This window comes from Oryx dammah, unplaced genomic scaffold, assembly GCF_014754425.2.
Source record: "Oryx dammah isolate SB20612 unplaced genomic scaffold, SCBI_Odam_1.1 HiC_scaffold_23, whole genome shotgun sequence".
Classification (NCBI taxonomy): domain Eukaryota; kingdom Metazoa; phylum Chordata; class Mammalia; order Artiodactyla; family Bovidae; genus Oryx; species Oryx dammah.
The window spans coordinates 85,808,323-85,825,534 of record NW_024070207.1 but is presented as its reverse complement, the minus strand read 5'-3'; the positions used below and the strand labels follow the sequence as shown (position 1 = coordinate 85,825,534).

Here is a 17,212-nt window from a genome sequence, read left to right as displayed (position 1 = left end):
ATGTCCATCAGCAGATGAATGGGTAAGAAAGCTGTGGTACATATACACAATAGAATACTACTCAGTCATTAAAAGGAATACATTTGAATCAGTTCTAATGAGGTGGATGAAACTGGAGCCTATTATACAGAGTGAAGTAAGCCAGAAAGAAAAACACCAATACAGTATACTAATGCATATATATGGAATTTAGAAAGAAGGTAACGATAACCCTGTATGTGAGACAGCAAAAGAGACACAGATGTATAGAACAGTCTTTTGGACTCTGTGGAGGAGGGCGAGGGTGGGATGATATAGGAGAATGGCATTGAAACATGTAAAATATCATATGTGAAATGAATCGCCAGTCCAGGTTTGATGCATGATACAGGGTGCTCAGGGCTTGTGCACTGCAATGACCCAGAGGGATGGCATGGGGAAGGAGGTTGTAAGGGGTTTCAGGATGGGGAACAGATGTACACTCATGGCAGATACAAGTCAATGTATGGCAAAACCAATACAATATTGTAAAGTAAAATAAATTAATTAAATTTAAAAAAGGTCTATCTCACTCTTGCCATTTCCTGTTTGACCACTGCCAATTTGCCTTGATTCATGGATCTAACATTCCAAGTTCCTCTGCAATAGTGCTCTTTACAGCATCGGACTTGACTTCCATCACCAGTCACATCCACAACTGGGTGCTGTTTTCGCTTTGGCTCCATCTCTTCATTCTTTCCGGAGTTGTTTCCCCACTCTTCTCCCATAGCATATTGGGCACCTACCTACCGAGTTCATCTTTCAGTTTCCTATCTTTTTGCCTTTTCATACTGTTCATGGGTTTCTCAACGAAAGAATGCTAGTGGTTTGTCATTCCTTTCAGAAAATCTGAATGGTCATTTCTTTCCAAAGAAGTGTACAGATGGCTAACAGTCCCATGAAAAGTTACTCAGCATCTTTAATTATCCAAGAAATGGAAATTAGAACCACAATTCAATATCACTTCACACCTATAAGAATGGGTATTACCAAGAAGATCACAAATAGTAAGTGATGATGATGATATGGAGAAAGGGGGCACTGTAGCACACTCTTGAAGGGAATGTAAAAGTGTTACAGCCACTGTGGAAAACTGCATGGATGTTTCTCAAAAAAACTAAAAATAAAACTATCATATGACCCAACAATTCCACTCCGGGGCATTTATTTGAAAAAAAGAAAAATCGCACTCCAATTTTTATTGTAGCACCATTTACAATTGCCAAGACATGGAAAGAACCTAAATGACCATCATCAGGTAAATGAATTAAAGAATATGTGAATGGGGAGAGAAAAGGGCAAGAAGGGGTAGATAATTAAGAATTACAAGCTATTATATATAAAATGAATAAGCTACAAGGATATATGTTAGAACACCAAATATATAGCCACTATTTCATAGCAACTGTAAAGGGAGTATAACCTTTAAAATTTGTGAATCACGACACTGTACAGCAGAAGCTTAATACTGTACACCAACTATACCACAATAAAATCAATGCAAAAATCCTAAATAAAATATTAGCAACGATAAAAAAAATCAGTAGCTGATTTCTTATTGAAAACAATGGAGGTTATGAGGCAGAGGGCTTACGTATTCAAAGTATGTGCATGCTAAGTTGCTTGAGTCATGTCGTGTTTTGCGATCCTGTGGACAGTAGCTCACCAGGCTTTTCTGTCCATGGGAGTCTACAGGCAGAAATACTGAAGTGGGCTGCAATGCTCTCCTCCAGGAGATCCTCGCAACCCAGAGATTTAACTCTCATCTCTTATGTCTCCTGCATTGGCAGGCAGGTTTTTTTTTTTTTTCTTTTTACCACTAGTGCCAACTGAGAAGCCCCATTCAAAGTACATATTCTATCAACCAATAGTTCTATATTTAGCAAAATTGTCCTTCAAAAATGAAGCAGAACTAAAACATTCAAAGATAATGGGGAGAATGTATCACCAGCAAATCTGTACTGTGGGAAATCCTAAAGGGATTCTTCAGGGTGAAATGTAAGGACAGTAGATGGTAACTTGAATCAAAGCTAAGAAATAAAGCACTGCTAAGTCACTTCAGTCGTGTCTGACTCTGTGTGACCCCATAGATGGCAACCCACCAGGCTCCCTCGTCCCTGGGATTCTCCAGGCAAGAACACTGGAGTGGGTTGCCATTTCCTTCTCCAATGCATGAAAGTGAAAAGTGAAAGGGAAGTCACTCAGTCGTGTCCTACTCTTCATGACCCCATGGACTGCAGCTTACCAGGCTCCTCTGTCCGTGGGATTTTCCAGGCAAGAGTACTGGAGTGGGGTGCCATTGCCTTCTCTGGAAATAAAGCACAAATAAAGGTAATTAATCTAAGTAAATGTAGAAAGAGTATAAATGTATTTTTTTTGGTTTGTAACCCCTTTATTCTATCTGATTTAAAAGACAAATACAGGAACAATAATTAAAAGCCTATGCTGATATTGTTATAATACATAAATATGTAATTTGTTATGATAACAGCATAAAGAGGGAGAATGGAATTATGTAGATATGAAGCTGTATATGCAATTAAAATTAAGTTGGCAAGAATTCAAACTAGATTGTAGTAAATTAAGAATTAATAGTAATCCCCATGACAACCACCAAGAAAGTTACAAAATATATATGGGAAAACAACAAAAGGAATTGCATAGTACACTATATTATATCTATTTAATACCCAAAACAGAAGTAATGAAGGAATAAAGGGATGAGAAAAGACAAGATATATAGCACACTGGCAAACATAAACCCTATCTTATCAGCACTTACATTAAATGTAAACAGATTAAATTCTCAAATTTAAAGGCAGAGATTCGAAGATTGGATAAGGAACATAATTCAACTACAAGCTATGTATATTTAGGATTCAAAATACACAAGTGATTTTAAAAAAAAATTGAAAAAAATATGCCATGTAAACAGTAAACAAAATAGAGCCAGAGTAGCTATACTACTCACTCAGTTCAGTTCAGTTCAGTCGTGTCTGACTCTCTGTGACCCCATGAATCACAGCACACTAGGCCTCCCTGTCCATCACCAACTCCTGGAGTTCACTCAGACTTACATCTATCGAGTCAGTGATGCCATCCAGCCATCTAATCCTCTGTCATCCCCTTTTCCTCCTTCCCCCAATCCCTCCCAGCATCAGAGTCTTTTCCAATGAGTCAACTCTTCGCATGAGGTGGCCAAAGTACTGGAGGTTCATCATTCCTTCCAAAGAAATCCCAGGGCTGATCTCCTTCGGAATGGATTGGTTGAATCTCCTTGCAGTCCAAGGGACTCTCAAGAGTCTTCTCCAACACCACAGTTCAAAGAGTAAGTGTCTTTTAATTTCATGGCTGCCGTCACCATCTGCAGTGATTTTGGAGCCCCAAAAAATAAAGTCTGACACTGTTTCCACTGTCTCCCCATCTATTTCCCATGAAATGATGGGACCAGATGCTGTGATCTTCGTTTTCTGAATGTTGAGCTTTAAGCCAACTTTTTCACTCTCTTCTTTCACTTTCATCAAGAGGCTTTTTAGTTCCTCTTCACTTTCTGCCATAAGTGTGGTGTCATCTGCATATCTGAGGTTATTGATATTTCTCCCGAGAATCCTGATTTCAGCTTGTGCTTCTTGCACTCACTGTGTCATTGATTGACTGATCCTTTCATAATTATAAAATGTGATTCTTTGTCACATTTTATAATTATGAAAGGATCAGTGAATCAATGACACTATAATTATAAACATGTATGCTCTTAACAACAAAGCCCCCAAACACATGAATCAAACAGTGAGTGCATTTTAAGGAGAAGTAGTTGGTTAAAAGTGACAGCTTGAGATTTGAATACTACATTTTCAACTATGGATAGAATACCTAGCTAAAAGATCAGCAAGGACATCAAATACTTGAAAAATACTGTTACCCAATGGACCCAAAGACATGTACAAGACACCCCACAATACAACAGCAGAATACACATCCTGTTTAAGTGCACATGGAACATTATCCAGAATAGACCATATATGTTAAGCCATAAAATAAGTCTCAATAAATTTGAAACAATTGTAATAATGTATCATACAACAAAATTATTAAAAAAAATAGCAGAAGGAAATTAGGGAGATGCAAACATATGTGCAAGTTATACACTTCTAAATAATCAATGGGTTAAATAAGAAATCATTAGGAAATTAGAAAATACCTGCAAATTATTGAAGATAAAAACACAGCATATCAAAACTTATTGGACACAGTGAAAATAGTATTTTGGTACTACTTAGGTACTATAGCTAATAGTACTTAACTATAAATACCTACACCAAAAAATTAAAAAAAAATTCTGATTAATAACTTAATTTTTCACCTTAAAAAGAAAATTAAAAATAGAAGTGAAAACTAAGCAGAATATAAGCATATTGAAGAAATCAAATATTTAGCAGAGATAAATGAAATAGAAAATTGAATAAAGAAAATCAACAACACCAAAGTTTGATTGTTGAAAAAGATCAACATACTTGGCAAGCCTTTAGCAAGACCAAACTGAAAGGAAAGAAAGAAAGAAGGCTCAAATTATTAAAAATTTTGATGAAAATGGGGACATATCTACTTTGTAGAAGTAAAAAGAATGACAAGAGAATACCATGAATAACTGTATGACAATGGATTAACTAAGATACAAACAGTAAATTCCTAGAAATTCACAATCTACTGAAACTGAATAGAGAAGAAATAGGAAATCAAAAAGCAGATATTTAATGAGTGAAAAGATTGGATTGCTAATCAAACAACTTCATATAAAGTAAAGATTAAGCCCAGGTGTGGTTTCACTGGTGAATTCTACAAACCTTTTTTTTTTTTTTAAATAATGCCAACTCTTCACTAATTCTTTCAAAGAATGGGTATGATAGCACCTCCTAGCTCAGTATATGAGATCATTTTTATCATATCACATGGAATCATATAATGACATAAAAACAAAAGAAAACTAAGAACCAATATTCCTTATGAATATAGATGCAAAACTCCATAACAAAATACTAGCAAACCAAATCTAGCAGCATATTAAAGGGATTCTGTACCATGATCGATTTATCCCAGGAATGCAAGATTGCTTCAACATTTGAAAATGAGTCAGGATAATACACTCTCAATAAAATAAAGAAGGAAAGAAATACACAATCGTTTCAATAGACACAGAACATGACATGATTCAATACCTTTTAATTATAAAAGCACTCAAAAAGCTATGAATAAGGAAATGTTCTCAACCCAAGCAACATTTACCAAAATAAAGGCATCTGTCATCATATTTAATGTTGAAAGAATATTTTCTTGTAAGATCACCTCGAAGGCAATGATTCCCATTCTTGCCATGCTTTTTTCACCATTGAACTGTAGGTACTAGCCAGAGAAATTGTGCCAGAATAACAAATGAATGGCATCCAAGTTGGAAAGAAAGGAATAAAATTATTTCTATTTTTAGATGACAAAATCACATAAAGAAAAACCTAAAGAATCCACAAAACAATGATTAGAGTAAATAAATATTTAGCAAAATTGTAGGATATAAGATCAATATACAAATATCAGTTGTACTTCTGCACCCTAGCAATGAAAAACCTAAAAATAAAATTAAGGAAACAATTTTGAAAACAAAAAGGTACCCAAATTGGAAAGGAAGAAGTAAAATTCTTACTATTTGCAAAGAGATATGATACTGTATAAAGACAATCCTAAAGGCCACCAAAAATCTTTTAAAATTAATAAATGTTTCAATACCATTCTCCCAAATCATCCCACCCTCTCCCTCTCCCACAGAGTCCAAGACTGTTCTATACATCTGTGTCTCTTTTGCTGTGTCGCATACAGGGTTATCATTACCATCTTTCTAAATTCCATATATATGCATTAGTATACTGTATTGGTGTTTTTTCTTTCTAGCTTACTTCACTCTGTATAATAGGCTCCAGTTTCATCCACCTCATTAGAACCGATTCAAATGTATTCTTTTTAATGGCTGAGTAATACTCCATTGTGTATATGTACCACAGCTTTCTTATCCATTCATCTCCTGATGGACATCTAGGTTGCTTCCATGTCCTGGCTATTATAAACAGTGCTATGATGAACATTGGGGTACACGTGTCTCTTTCAATTCTGGATTCCTTAGTGTGTATGCCCAGCAGTGGTGTAATATCATATATGAAACGAATTGCCAGTCCAGGTTTGATGCATAATACTGGATGCTTGGGGCTGGTGCACTAAGAAGACCCAGACGGATGATACAGGGAGGGAGGAGGGAGGGGGGTTGAGGATGGGGAACACGTGTATACCTGTGGCAGATTCATGTTGATGTATGGCAAAGCATATACAATATTGTAAAGCAATTAACCTCCAATTAAAATAAATACATTTATATTAAAAAATAAATAAAAATAGAAACATAAAGTCAAAAAAAATAATAAATGAATTCAGTAAAATAATAAAATACAAAATCAATATACAGAAATTTGTGGCATTTCTATATAACTCTCAGAAAGATAAGTGAAAAAATAGTCTAATTTATAATTGTATCAAAAATTAAAATACTTAGCAATAAATTTAGCCAAGATGTTAAAAGACATGTACAAAGAAAACTGTAAGACACTGACAAAAGAAATTGAAAACACAACTAAATAAGGAGTTATCCCATTTTTCTGGATTGGAAAAATTAATATTTTTAAAATATCTATACTACACAAAATAATCTACAGATTAAATACTATCCTTGTCCAAATTCCAATGGTAAATTTCAGAGAACTGAAACAAACAAGTCTAAAATTTATGTGGAACCACAAAAAAATGCAGAGTAACCTAAAACAAACTTGAGAAAGAAGAATAAAGCTGGAAGCATCATGTTCCCTGATTTCAAACTATACTTCAAAACTATAGTAATCGAAGCAGTATGATAATGGCACAAGAACAGACACACAGATCAATGAAACAAAATTGAGAGCCTAGAAATAAGCTCACACTTACATGGACATTTAATTTATGACAAAGGAGCAAAGATGTGAATAGAGAGGAGGAGCAAAGATGTGAAACTGGAGATTTGAAAGTAAGTGATGACTCCAGTTTACAAAGTTATATTGGGCTAAATAAAGAGGGACAGACAATAAAAACTACTTGTTTTAGTAGGTTGGTAGTGGCCACGGGTGAGAGATGGGGTGGCAGGTGTAAAATTTTATTTAATGACACATATGTTGAAATGAAGGTGTTAGTCACTCAGTCGTGTCCAATTCTTTGTAACCCCATGGATTGTAGCCAGCCAGGCTCCTCTGTCTATGAGATTTTCCAGGCAAGAATACTGGAGTGGGTTGCCATGCCCTCTTTCAGGGGATCCTCCCAACCCAGGGATTGAACCCATGTCTCTCGGTCAGATTCTTTACCATCTGAGCCATTGTGGATGTTATTTACATATATATGTACATTAGGCTTACATAATACACATGTACATCTATTATATATATACATATATATATATAAGGTTTAGGTAGAGGATAATGGATGAAGCAGGGAGTTAGACTACTTGAGGTTAAGAGCTGAGGTAAAGGATTTTTCTGTGGAGAAAAAGATATATCTTACTCTGAGCCAAGAGGGAATGAACAAGGGAATGTCAAAGCAGAGAGGGTGCTTGATAGAATTCACATCTGAGGGTGGGGATCTGGATCTTTTCAAGTAAGGAGAAGGTGACCTCATTTTTTGGGATCAGGGTTAAAATATGAATAGCTGCTATAAGGAATGGGACATAGATGAGGAAATTGATTGACAAACAGCACAGGGACAGGCAGTAGATGACAGAGTATGAAACTAAAGTGAGGCCAATGCATCTCTGTACTTTTTCCAGAATTGGGGAATAACACAGACTGTGAAGTATATGTAGGACAGAGATGAACCAGGTGACCAAGCTTAAAGAACCATGTTGAGGTGGAAGAGAAGGCAGGTAAGGAAGCCAAGAGAAAGTAACTTGGATCAGAGAGCAGGAAAGGATTTAGCTTCTTTGGGCCTCAATTTCCTTATCTATCAGTAGAGGTCAGTTGTGAGCACTGCCGAACAGTTTTATTGCCTGTAAACATGGACTGGAAAAGGAATAGACAGGCTGATTGATTGTGAGCAAGGTCATGCCTAAATGGGCTAGAAACACACTTATAGAAAGATGAGAATGTTCAACTTGTCTTTTTATGAAGCACATTTTTTTTTTTTTTTACTTTCTGGCCATGTCTTTCTCTGCTTGACCAGATTGTCATCCCTCAAAAAACTGGACCAGTGTCCATAAATTTCTCTCAGGATGAGACTGCCCTTATTCCTTCCTAAACTAACAGACCAAAACTTACAGCACACACATTCTCACTATATCTAAACTTTGGCAAACAAATCCCTGCAGGCCAAACAGGAGTCTCAAACCAATATCAGCCACCTAATGGGAAGTAGATGGGGAAACAGTGGAAGCAGTGTCAGACTTTATCTTTTTGGGCTCCAAAATCACTGCAGATGGTGATTGCAGCCAGGAAATTAAAAGACGCTTACTCCTTGGAAGGAAAGTTATGACCAACCTAAATAGCATATTCAAAAGCAGAGACATTACTTTGCCAACAAAGGTCCATCTAGTCAAGGCTATGGTTTTTCCTGTGGTCATGTATGGATGTGAGAGTTGTACTGTGAAGAAGGCTGAGCACCGAAAAATTGATGCTTTTGAACTGTGGTGTTGGAAAAGACTCTTGAGAATCCCTTGGACTGCAAGGAGATCCAACCAGTCCATTCTAAAGGAGACCAGTCCTGGGTGTTCATTGGAAGGACTGATTCTAAAGCTGAAACTCCAATATTTTGGCCACCTCATGCGAAGAGTTGACTCATTGGAAAAGACTCTGATGCTGGGAGGGATTGGGGGCAGGAGGAGAAGGGGATGACAGAGGATGAGATAGCTGGATGGCATCACCGACTCAATGGACATGAGTTTGAGTGAACTCCGGGAGTTGGTCATGGACAGGTAGGCCTGGAGTGTTGTGATTCATGGGGTCACAAAGAGTTGGGCACGACTGAGCAACTGAACTGAGCTGAAATGAACACAAGTGGAAGGAGACAGTTTCTTACTTTTGTTACACAGAGATATCCTCTGAGGATAATAATTTTCAGGAGGCTCTGAGGATAATCTCCTAAAGGAAGTTAGCCCTCAATTTGTTTTGGGAAATAAAAACCATCTTGGAATAAGTATCTTCCCTTCCAAGGAGATTTCTTGAAGGGCAAGAAGATTCATTTGGCCATATCAGTGCTGGGCTGTTCATTTAAATTCCAATCTACAAATTTTATGTACACAATTTGCAGTGTTTCCAAATAATTCTGTAATAAACATTCAGACCTTGATTAGACTTCCACCAGAACTTGCATTTGGCTTTAGGGAAAAAGAGGAGAGATTTAAAGAAACTGTGCAGAGATCTGGGCTTTATTTCATAAAGCAAAACTGAACAATCAACCAACAAAATAAAAACAACAGCAGCAAAAATAAATAAATAAATAAATAAATAAAATCAAAGCACAACAAAAACAAACCAATAAAAACTATCCCAAAAGGTGCCCAGAAACTGGTATAGGTTCAATCATGAGAGGCAATCAGACATAGTGGAAGAACCTGAAATCTGAGTACAAATCCTGCCTTGAACTTCCAAGCAGTAAGCCCTTGGACAAGTAGATTTCCCTTTCTGACTTGTAGATTCTTCTGTAAAATAAGGGTAATGATAGCTATCTCATGAGATAATTGTGGGATTCATTGAGAAAACATGTGCCAACTTCTTGTGCATTGTATATGGCAAATAAGGGTACTTAGTAACTATTACTTTTCCCTTTACCATCTTCATCTACTTAACCTACAACATGACAGGCAATGTCTCCAGTGTTATTGCACCAGTCCAGATTTAGTAATTGAACAACCTCCCCTCCCCACTCTGCCCCAATCGATTTTCTCTGGGATAAGGGCATTATGTTGATATATCTCTGGAGCAAGGTAGTCCACTGAGATTCTCACCAAGAAAGAATGTTACTCACCTTTGACCACAAATTTCACAGTGTGACTGTGCTGCTCAGAGCCTAACCAGCCCTTGACAGTACAGAAATAGGAACCTGAGTATCTACCACTGCAGACTTCAAAAGTAAGATGCTGAAGATTCCTACTTTGATGTGTACTTGGTTGTTAGTCTATTCCTTGTATCAAACATAATTAATGGGGGGAGAACCCCAAGCCTGGCATTGAAGGCTAATCCTCATTCCTTTGGGTACTGTGAAGCCACAGCCACTGTCAGACATCACTGTGTGTTTACAAACAGATACTGAAAAGGGAAGACAAAAGAGGAGGCTCTGGGAAGTTGCAAGGATATGAGAACACAAGGCTGTCATCCATGTTGAGTCTAGGGTTATGAATATCTCTGCAAAGGGAACTATAAAGGGCTGCTGATGTGGGGAATAAAAGGGAATAAGACAGCTTAAATGAAAATAATTACCTTGGAAAAAGTATCATTTTGCATTATTTGGGGATTTGTGCTATCTGTAGTTAAAAAAATAAACTGATTAAAACAAAGCCCAAATAACTTTTTTGTTTTGGTTTCATTTTTCATTTTGCTTTGTTTGCTTGTTTTTGTTCAGAGTTTTTGGTTTATCTGAAGTTTTGGATGACCAGGGGTCAGATTTTTGTAAAATTGTCAAGCTAGCTAAGCTTATCTTGACTAATCCATGCATACCCTTCCCCAGAGTTTCTCTGTGAACATTTATACGTTCTCTGATAACCTGATCAGATATACTTATTTTTATGAGTTTTAAGAGAGTCCAAGGATACAATCAGACTATGGGTGCTGGAATTTCTGGAACACTTGAAGGAGTAGAGATTTGAAGGCCAGAAAGCCTTTCCAACATTTATTAAATTCTGCCACTAGAGTGATAACCCTGAGACTATCCTGTTCACTACTTCTGATTAGCACATATAACTGAAGAGAGACTATGTAGAGGTAAACTAAGGTCTATGGGTTTTTTAGGAATTTCTAGGATTGCAGTCCTTTATTGGGTCTTTGCTTACCAGTACTTTCTTAACACCCATAGTAACTCACGTTTCTGGACTCGGAGTTCAACGATCTTATCTCTCACAACTTGGTTGCCATCAGGAGTCTGCCAAGTGACTTCACATGTGTAGTGGCTCCGGTCATCCATCTCCAGGGTATTCAGTTGGAGGGACACATCTCCTGGAACCTCATGATTTACACGCAGGCGGCCCCGGTACTTTGCTTGCTGAATATGGTCTCCGGAGGGGTCACGTAGAAAAATGGTGACTGAGTCAGATCCACGTTCTACCAGCCACTTTACTAAGACTTGTGTATAGCCTTGCAGAGGACCATAGGTACAGGGAATATTTACATCCCCTTTCCAAGGCCCTGTCACACTCTCAGGCACTTCCAGGATGGGATGTCCTGAAGAGGGGGGAACAAAAGAAGGAGAAGACACAGATAGTACACTCATCTGAGATCTAAGATGGCAGTGGCAGGCTTCAAGAGGGTTCTGAGAAACACACCCTTAACTCATACGTTCGGATTTCTCATGATCTTTTGTTCTCTGCCAGCTCTCTCATCAATCAGAACCAGTCCTTAGAAGGAAAGCCCTAAAGTTTTTTTTTTTTTTTTTTTTTAGCACTTGTGAGTTTCAAGTTCTTTTCCTGTCACTTCCTTGCTTTGAAGTGACCCTGTGTAAGTCCATTTACACCATGGTGGACCTATTTATTTCATATATTATATAGAAATTCTGAATGGAATGAACTCTAAGGATCCTACAAAGTCTAATATTCTGTAAATCCATGAAAAAAAAAAAAAACCTCTTTCAACATTTTCCAAAAGAAGTATGGGAGCAAATGCTGAGCAATCGGGTCTGAGCTATTTTACTGCATGTAATTATGCACTTGGAGAAATGCAGTGGTTTCAGGATTCAGAAAGAAAGGACTATCTACCCTGCTTATTCCTCACTGCTCCCTCAGAAAGGCTCAGTGATTGGGGCCTTGCAGTAAAATTATTTTCTGGAGGGGAAGAAAGAGGCAGGCAAAGGACAGCTCTCAGGGTGGAAACTTGTATAAGATGCATTTCTGTTTAGCAAAATCATTAGTTATTGTTAAATGTTGAAAACATGCAATTTGTAAGCTTGATATTTTTTTTCTGATTTCTATCCTTTCTTTATCTTCCTTTTGGTTTCTCTGAGTTCTCAGCAAAAGTACATTGGAAAATTTCATCTTGAGGAGGAATGGAGAGGAAAATATCTGGAAGAGAAAAGGTTCTGAGTATAATCTTAGAGCTGCCTGGTAGGAATGGTGGTAGGGCCAAAGGGTGATTGTTTCTTGGCTTGCTGAGAAAGGAAACTAAGGGGGAAAAGTTGGGGGTGTTGAGAGAGATACCACCTTCCATTAACAATTTCCATCTATAAGCTTATATCTTGAGGATTTTGTGTTTTACTTAACTGGAGTCAGGAACGAAGGATTGTATTTAAATATGTCTTTATATCTCTCTTAGGAGAGGTAGTTTCAAAGTATAGAAGGTAAAAGAGTTAGTCGCTCAGTTATATCTGACTCTTTGCAACTCTATGGACTGTAGCTCACCATGCCCCTCTGTCCATAGAATTCTCCAGATAAGGATCCTGGAGTGGGTAGCCATTCCCTTTTCCAGGGGATGCTCCTGACCCAGGGATCAAACCCAAGTCTCCTGCATTGTAGATAGATTCTTTACCAACTGAGCCACCAGGGAAACCCTTATCAAATAAAGATTTTTATATAGCCTAAGATTCCCAGGCTTTAATCAAACAGACGAAAGATAGAGTGGGGGAATGTGTTCTGGCTCCCAGAATGTATTGCCAAATACCAGGGCTTCTATCAATGGGAATGCTAAAGTCTAGCCTTTGGCCTGTGCCCTCAACAGAGACTCTAGTAAAACTCCTTTACAACCTGCTGGGACCTATCGAATTATGGACAGGTAATAGGTCATCCCTTGGTTGTAGGGAAACTAGAGAGGACACTTTAGCAACAAGGCAGCTTGGCAGCCAATGTGAAATGTAGCTCAAATTAAGAAATACTAATCACTTTCCTGGAAAGTTGGGTAGGGGAAAATCTATTTGAGGAAATTCCCAACTCTTGGGGAGACACTTTGCCCATTATGGATCCTTGCAAACCACCAAATGGTGAGGTACTTGGTACAACAGGGTTTGAAATACCAGGCAGGATGGAATTTGGAGACTTCCAGTATGGCATAGCTAGAAGGGCTTTTAGAATCCACCTAGTCACATTCCCTCATGGTACATATGGACAAGCTGAGGCTCAGTGAAAGAAAGATGCTTACTCAAAGTCATACAGAAAGTAGGGGCACAGCCAAGCCTGGAAGACTAGAATGGAGTCTTTCAGATGACACACTGCCTCCTTACTTTTTAAACTGATTAATCTACCAGCTACAACTGAAACCAGCACCTTCTTATCTGGATCTATTTGATATGGCTTAATAGTGCTATCCTGGGACTAGAAAATATCCTCTCGACAGCCTAAACAATGATTCTCTCATCTGCCAACTGCTTTCTGAGAAATCTTTCCCACAACTTCAGAGCTTAGCTATCCTCCCTCAGGAGACTGAATATTATTCAACTATTTCATCCCTTCAGAAGAAAGAAAAGGGCTGGGCATTGACTCAAAGGGCTTTGTTGGAAAGTGTTTTGACTTGAGAAAGAAGGGCTAATACTGGGGCCCACACTAGTCCTGGGGCCTGGACTTTAAAAAGTAAAGAGACCTGTGGCTTGTGTGATGATCCTAAAGCAAGGAAAGGCCTGGTTTGGGTGGTTATGAGATCTATTATGGGCTCCATTTAAAATTTTCATCCTCATATCATCAAACAGGCAGTGAGATCTTCTGATGACCCTGAACATCTCTGTCTGGCCTCTCTCCCCCTATTATAATGCCCACGCAATAGAGAATTAGCTTACATAATAGATATTTGAAAAATGTTTATAGTGTTTACAAAATGCAAATATTATGATTTATTTTTATTATTTCAACATATGTCTTAAATCGAGAGGCTTTTTAGAAGTGAAGCCACAGTCCTCCAGAGTTGTCCACCTGGCAGGGTGTTTTGAGATCAGCCAAACTGATCTCTTCACTATACAGATGAGCTGGGGACACTGAGATCAAGGGAGAAGGAAGATGCTATAGGCCAGTTTGTTCTCAGTCTCAGGTCTGTGGTGTAAGACTCTCCACACAAATGATAGACCTGCTTCTAGGTCTAAATGACCTCCACAGGCTGTGGAGGGAACAACACACACACACACACACACACACACACACACACACACACACACACACACGTGATTTGAATTTAACGTTTACAAAATGGTCCTCTGAACTCCAGTCTTGTCTCTTTAATTCCCAGCTCAAATTAACTGATTTGGAGAAAGTAGAGAGGTGCACTCTAAAATGTATTAGAGAATGAAAACATTGTAGTTGTAGAAAGAACAATCATTTTTAGGAGCATTAACTTTGTTGCTAATGTTCTGTGGCCTGGAACAAATTATTTTCCTTCTTGGGTGACTTACTTCAGTGTCTCTTCTAACTCTGAGGTTGTAGAATTTGATGGATGACAGAGCTCCAGGACAAGGTGATTTAATCTGAGTCAGTTATGAAAAGTTGGATTCTTTCTAACCACCTAAATAGCACCAAGTTAGCACCCATCTAGTCTATCCCTCTAAGGATATGGAATAAGCAGGGATGAATCAAGGATCCTTTTACCCTATAGTGAATTTCACTTAGCTATTACTCAGGCTTAATTTCCTAAAGGGAGAAGGAAATGGCAACCCACTGCAGTATTCTTGTCAAGAGAATCCTATGGACAGAGGAGCCTGGAGGGCTGCTGTCCATGGGATCACAGAGTTGGGCACAACTGAAGCGACTTAGCACACATGCATGTATTGGAGAGGGAAATGACAACCCATTCCAATATTCTTGCCTGGAGAATCCCAGGGACAGATGAGTCTGGTGGGCTGCCATCTATGGGGTCACACAGAGTCAGACACGACTGAAGTGACTTAGCAGCAGCAGCAGCAGTTTCCTAAAAGGCTATTTCCGTTCTCAAGGAAATAAATGAAGATACAGTAGGATTTCAGAAAATAATGCTGCTATGAGATAGTCAATCCTCTTTTGGTATATAAGTCCAGCATTAAGTTGGACAAATTACCCCAGACAAATTGGGCCATGTCCACAGGGAAGTGAGTCATCCCAGGAAGTGATAAGAAACAAAGTCTTGTGAAGAACACTTGAAGAAGCTAAAGCTGTTTAACTTAGAGAAGAGATGAATCAAAGGAACATTGTTTCTGTCCACAGCATTCTAAAGACCTGTCACAACATGGAGAAGATATATTCTTTGTGTCTCCAAAAAACAGGGCTGGGATCCTTTGAAAGAAGACACAAGGGAATTGATTTAGTTCAACACAAGGAAGAATTTTCTAACAGTTGATTGGATAGACTAGATGGTCTGGACAGATAGTGGATTCTCAGTCACTGCAAGTATGTGAACAAATATTCTGAGCACTTGTTCATAACACTGAATGGTGGATCTAGGTTACTTCTAAGGTCACATCTAGATCCTAACAACATTACTTATTCAGAGGCTGTATATCTTAACAAAAATCCAAACCGGGGAGCATAGAGGTAAACGTATAGTGGTAGAATTTTAGGTGAAGGGCAATAAATGGGGAAGGGAATTAAATGATGTTGGGAACATTTTTAATGTCCCTGAGATATAACAAATACTAGAAAATAATGTGTATGTTTTACAGGGGAGGATCCTTTCCAGTTTCTACCCAAACTTATCCCCTGGCTTCCTCAATAACCTTCAACACTTCCCTCCCTTCTGCCCAAAGCTGACAGAATCTGGAGCATTGGCTAAGAACAGTCACTCATTTAGCAGGTGTAGGCTTTCCTCAGTAGGCATTCAATCCCACTTCTTCCCACTCCCCCATTTTTGCCTGTGCCAAAAGTGGCAGCCAGACCCCCTTTTACTACTTTACCATAGATGACCACCAGTAGGTGGTTCAGGAGCAGCAGGCCCAGTAAGAGCCCCATCACAGCCAGAGCCACTTCTGTCCTTTCTTCTTGCCTCCTGATATTAAAAAGATGAACTCCTGATGGCTTCCAGAGTCTGTGCTTGCTTACTTCCTTTTCTTCCTTATATCACCCACATGGACTCCCAGTCACATCTAACATTCCCCTTCCTTCCCTATTTCAGTACAAGTCACATGAGCACCCCCTCCCTACCCTGCCTGGGGTTGGAGTTTTAACTGTGAGTGAAGCAATTCTTCCTCTTGCTAAAATATTAACTTGACTTTCCCTGCAGCCAGTAGGAGTTTCTGGTCTTTGATTTCCCCAGCTGTGTTTATTTTGTATTTCCTCAACAAGGTGAGGTTGAGGAATAACGTTTGGGATGAGTGTGCTCCCTCCACTATGGGAGTATTTTCCTTCCTGGTGTACCCAGGTAGAATAGATCAACTTTGCTGGCCTATGCAATATTCAGCGGTTGTACTGTTAACCCCTGTCTATTCAGTCTATGTAAATAAACGAAGAGTTGGGGATGGGTGTCTATGGGCCTCAGAATGCAAGAGATTAAGTTTATGAAAGATATTTTTATATATTAGTGCTTAAATAATTTGTAAGCTCATGAATAATGCTGTTATGGGGGAATATACCCCCACATCTCCCATAGGGAAAGCTTTCTCTGATAGCTCTGCCTCTTTGGTGGTAAGGGTAAAGTTTCCGTTACTGCTCATAAGGAATCTTTTATTTATTTCTTTAGTTGGAAAGTTAGGTCTGGCATCCAGTGTACTTGGCAATTGATTTGACAGTGGTATGCTCTATCAGATTGACCTTTTAAATGGTTTTACACTGATACATACACCTGACCTGTAAGAGTGATATTAGGCCTTTTGAGAAGCTTAGTTACTTCTCTTCACAGGCCTCAGGGTGACTTTAAGTCCACTAGATGTCTATCTCTAGGTTTGGCACTGCTAACAATTCACTAATCTTTGAAAATATAAACACTTCCAAGAGGAAAAATACACTCAACAAATTCACACTGAAGTGGGTCTCCAAAGAGAGACATTGTCTCCTCCA

The 17,212-nt window shown here is 38.5% G+C and overlaps 1 protein-coding gene across 3 annotated transcripts in view; it reads right to left on the bottom strand.

Moving 5' to 3' along the window:
- The window catches only part of VSIG4 (V-set and immunoglobulin domain containing 4), a 35,851-nt gene extending 19,579 nt beyond the window's left edge, over positions 1–16,272 (bottom strand). For 2 of the 3 annotated variants that reach the window (XM_040266087.1, XM_040266089.1), the window contains exons 1-3: positions 16,114–16,272; positions 11,148–11,504; positions 2,264–2,326 (exon numbers count right to left, since the gene is read on the bottom strand). In XM_040266087.1, the coding sequence (XP_040122021.1) occupies positions 2,264–2,326; positions 11,148–11,504; positions 16,114–16,168 (475 nt within the window). In that variant the 5' untranslated portion in view covers positions 16,169–16,272. The remainder of the gene's footprint in view (positions 1–2,263; positions 2,327–11,147; positions 11,505–16,113) is intronic. The other variant, XM_040266088.1, reaches the window with a different exon arrangement.
- Between the last annotated feature and the right edge of the window lie 940 nt (positions 16,273–17,212).